We start from the raw sequence: 4,690 nt of genomic DNA, 5'->3' as shown, positions 1-4,690 counted from the left end.
GGTCGTGGGGCCTGAACTCTGGGCCTGGGTGCTGTCCCTCAGCTCTTCAGCTCAAGGCTAGCGCTCTACCACTTGAGCCACAGCGCCACTTCCGGCATTTTTCTTTTTGCTTATGTGGTGTTGAGGAATCGAACCCAGGTCTTCATGCATGCAAGGCAAGCGCTCTACCACTGAGCCACCTTCCCAGCCCAGTCTATGAGATTCTTATCTCCCATCAGCCAACAGAAGACCAGAAATGGAGTTGTGGCTCAAAGTGACAGCACTAGCCTTGAGCAAAAATTTAGGGACAGATGAGGTCAAGCCCTACAACACACACACACACACACACAACTAGTTTCTAAATTTTAATGACTATTCCTAAGACACACTGTATTAAAACATTGATTAGAAACCAGTCAATGACTAGCACTTACTTGTAGTAGTATTGAGATAGGAAATCAAGTTTTATAAAGCAAGTCTTAAGAGTGCCAGCTCTTGATTAGGATGCTAATTCCAGATACTTGTTAATTAAGTTGTAACAATGTTTACATTCACTCTATTATTTGTTCTATTCCACACACAAAAATCAATTTTTTTTTTTTTTGGTTGGTAGTGGGGCCTGAACTCTGGGCCTAGGCGCTGTCCCTCAGCTCTTCAGCTCAAGGCTAGCTCTGTACCACTTGAGCCACAGCACCACTTCCAGCTTTTTCTGCTTATGTGGTACTGAAGAATTGAACCCAGGGCCTCATGCTTGTGAGGCAAGCACTCTACCACTGAGCCACCTTCCCAGCCCCCAAAATCAATGATACTTATATAGATTAAAATTCTGTTTACTGGTTTATTATTACATATTGGTTTTTTGGTTTATCTGTTTATTATTATTCTATTTATTGGCAAGGCCAATAAACTTCACTTTGTCTTGAGACATCAGTGTATTTTCTACATTGGGAAGATTATCTGTTTTTCCAAATCTGCTGAAATTTCCCTTTTAATGAGCATAAGGAATATTAAAAAAAAAAAGTGCCACAGAAAATTAGGTGGAGTACTCCTTAGCTCATTGTAACAGAATAGAAAAGGGGTAGTGATCATTCCACACAAGAACTTACCTTGACAGTTGCAATCTGGCCCTTCATCTTTGACCGGAGGCCCCGTATTTCTTTTCCGTTTACTCATGGAGACCATGGCAGATTCTGTAGCTCCAACACTAGATGAATGGACCTCCTCTTTGCTCTTACTATTAACTACACCTGAACTTACTACATTCACATTCCTGAGAACTGGTTCTGGGTCAGCTAAAAGGATCTCACTAGGCAATGTGGGCAGACACTCCTCTGGAGTTCCACCATGTTGGAACTGTGTTTCCTTATCATTCTCCATCACATTCTCACATTGGATAGACAAGGAGGATGGAGGCCAAGGAAGAATTTTCTGATTGACATTCACCATTGACTGTACCTGAGAATTACCAACTTTGTCTGTAAATGCTTGCCCCTTGGACTCTGTTTGGAGATGATTTGGGAATGAGTCCAATGGTTCAATCTTCATTTCTTCCTGGCTTAATTGACAATATCGCTTGAATTTAATCTGAGAAAGTGGGAGAAATAATTTACGTTTTCCGGCTGAACCAGTTTGAATCAGTGGTTTCCATTCTTTGGCAAGAGTATTTCCCAAAAGAGGAAAATCATGTGGACCAAACTGTCCAAATCTTTGAAATTTGGATGCCATCCAAATGTCATGCAACTTATTATATTCATTTGCTAACTGTTCCTGATTCTTTTGGCCATTTTCTTGAGCGTTGAGGACTGTAGACTTTTTCTTTCGATCTCTTGACTGAGTAGACTTTGCTTTCTTCTGAGTTGTGCTCTTTGGCTTTACAGATGATAAACCATGATGATTTTGTACACTTAAAATTGGTTTCTCTTCTTTCAGCTCTTTCTCCTGTACTTTATTTGTAACAATGTTTGTTGGTGCGGTTTCAACATTCTTGTCCTCTGGATTTACATAATTGCATTTAATGATCGAGGCCAGTTGTGTTAATTGTGTTGCCACATCTTCCTCAATTTGACTATGGGATACATTCTGACATGATGGGTTATGTGAATTCAAATTTTTGCTACTGTTCAATAACAAGTTGTAATGTCCCCATTTATTAATTTGTGGCAACTGAGGCAAAGCCTTAGAACCATCTTCAAGGGTATCTCCACCTCCAACATTTTTATTGGTATCAGTTTGGGATGAATTTGATTTGGGTGTTAAAAAAGATACAACATTTTTGATTTTGGAATGCTCCTGTGGCTTTCTGAATACTTCATAAGTAGCTGAATTGATATGTGACTTGTATAGGGTACTGTGGCCATTATATACTGTGTTGCATGAACTCTGCTTTTCCAAAGATGGACTGTGATGAGTTCTTTGTGTCCCTCCTTGAGTAATGGGGACTGGGTGGTCTTTTCTTACAGAACTTAAGATAATTTTACAACTATTCAGCAAGCTAGCTGTTCTCTGAGCTGTTCTTTCATCCTTTTCAGACTTTGATGGTGAGGAACTCTCAGATGGGGCTTCTGAGAGTTGAGTGAGAGCCTCTATGGCTACCACTTGCTCCAAAGTTAATCTCCTATCTTTTATTAGGGAGAGAAGACTTGGTTGAACTGGAGATCCATCTTTTGGTTCTTTATGTGGTTTAATCTCGGGTGTCTGCGATTGTTCAACTTCTCTCACTGAAGTAGTATGAATATTTAAGTTTGCAGAATCCTCAGATTTGTTGTTAAAGCCAGGTTTCTGTAAGTTTAGCACTTGACTATCCTTGAGATGATCGTCGCTTGCACCAGAAGCAATAGGGCTTATGGCATGGTTATGGTTGGCAGTGTCTGTCAGGAATTTGAAGGAATGGTTTTCCAATGCTTTGTCCAATTCTCCAAAGTTGAATTTGTTAAATGATGCATTTGTCTCAGCTGGGATATAGTGTACATTTTCAATGCCATTTCTAAGGGTGTGTGCAAATAATTTGGAAGATTCAGTTGTTTTCTGGTCATCTTTAGAGTTTCTTGAGTTTTCAGCTTCTGTTATAGGGGAACTAAAGTCTCCTTTGACCTGCTCAGTTAAATGTGCCTTCTTGTTTTCTGTCCATTTCTCCACCTCAATACCTGTCATGCTTCCTTCATTTTTAGTTACATTTTCAGGGGGAGCTGCATTCAAATCCAATCTTTGTTCTTCCCCATGACCACATTTGCTGTTTTCCATGGATTCTGACTCGGGGCCATTTACTAATTTCTTGTCAAGCTCTGCCTGCAAAATATGGAAGCGACTACTGATTATCTAAATAGAAATAAATACCACTTAATGCAATATCACTTAAATGTGAAGCCTCTGTGGACACAATGGTTACTGAGGCTACTTCTACTCTTCTAGATTCTAGAGATGCATGAACACTACTGAGAATGCCAGTCAGTATCAGATAGTCACTATGGGGCATTAAAACAAAGGTCAGTCTCCAGCCTCCACTAAAAGATGTGTTCAATTTGGCCTTTGATATTTAAAAACAAAATCAAATGAAACAACAACAAAAATGCTGAGGCAGAGGTCCGCCCAATTATTTGCAAAAAGGAATATGGAATACTGGCCAAAGACGGTTAAGTTCCCAGGAAGACAGATGTTGGTAGTCCAAAGCAGTAGTCTATATCATATTTGGACAACCAGAACACCAGAAAGCTGAATGCCCAATGGGACCAAACAGTCCGGTGACATGCTGCCACTACCATAGCAGGAGACACTGGAGAAAGAACTGTCTCTCTGCAGGGAGGCATCCACCACCAAAATATAGTCCCTGAGCCCCCCAAATCCTTTGAGGAACCTCTGGTGTCTCAATGTGGCTAAAACACTCCTTTTTTCTTTTGCCAGTCCTGGAGCTTGAACTGAGCCTGGGTGATGTCCCTGGACTCCTTTTGCTCAAGGCTAGCACTCTACCACTTGAGCTACAACTCCATTTCTGGCTTTTTCTGAATAGTTTATTGGAGAAAAGAGTCTCAAAGACTTTCCTGCTTGGGCTGGCTTTGAACCAAGATCCTCAGCTCTCAGCCTCCTGAGTAGCTAGGATTACAGGCATGAGCTACTGACGCCCAGCTTTAAAATGCTCGTTTTAAGAGATTTAATTTTCTGCCTTCACTGACTTCCCTATAGTACACAGGACATGATAAGGATGCTTCTGGAAAATTTTTAAAGGGGAAATGCTTGTAGATGAAAAAGGATGTGAAAGGTAAGCTTTATCCTAATGAGTATTCTATGATACAAAAAGCCAGGTAGGTAGGTCTTTTACAAAGTAAATTAAAGGGGTTGGGAATGTGTCTTAGTGGCAGAGTGCTTGCCTAGCATGAGTGAAGCCCTGGTTTCCTCAGTACCACATAAACAAAAATAGCTGGAAGTGGCATTGTGGTTCAAGTGGTAATGTGCTAGTTTTGAGCAAAAGCAGCTCAGGGACAGGGCCCAGGCCCTGAGTTCAAGCACTATAACTGACAAATAAATAGACAAATAGATAAAGAAATAAATAAGTGACAGGATTACAGGCTCTCACCTGTAATCCTAGCTACTCAGAAAACTGAGATCTGAGGATTGCTGTTCCAAGCCAGCCTGGGCAGAAAAATCCCCATGAGATTTTTTTTTGGGGGGGTCCGGTCATGGGGCCTGAACTCTGGGACTGGGCGCTGTCCCTCAGCTC

General features: G+C 41.0%; 1 protein-coding gene across 1 annotated transcript in view; it reads right to left on the bottom strand.

The window, feature by feature from the left end:
* Tet1 (tet methylcytosine dioxygenase 1) overlaps positions 1 to 4,690 on the bottom strand; it is an 84,521-nt gene that overhangs the window by 25,952 nt on the left and 53,879 nt on the right. The window contains exon 3 of the mRNA XM_013017130.1: positions 1,074 to 3,264. Coding sequence (XP_012872584.1) covers positions 1,074 to 3,264 — 2,191 coding nt within the window. The remainder of the gene's footprint in view (positions 1 to 1,073; positions 3,265 to 4,690) is intronic.

Source organism: Dipodomys ordii, unplaced genomic scaffold (assembly GCF_000151885.1).
Source record: "Dipodomys ordii isolate 6190 unplaced genomic scaffold, Dord_2.0 Scaffold34, whole genome shotgun sequence".
Lineage (NCBI taxonomy): Eukaryota > Metazoa > Chordata > Mammalia > Rodentia > Heteromyidae > Dipodomys > Dipodomys ordii.
This window is presented reverse-complemented; position numbering and strand designations above follow the sequence as displayed.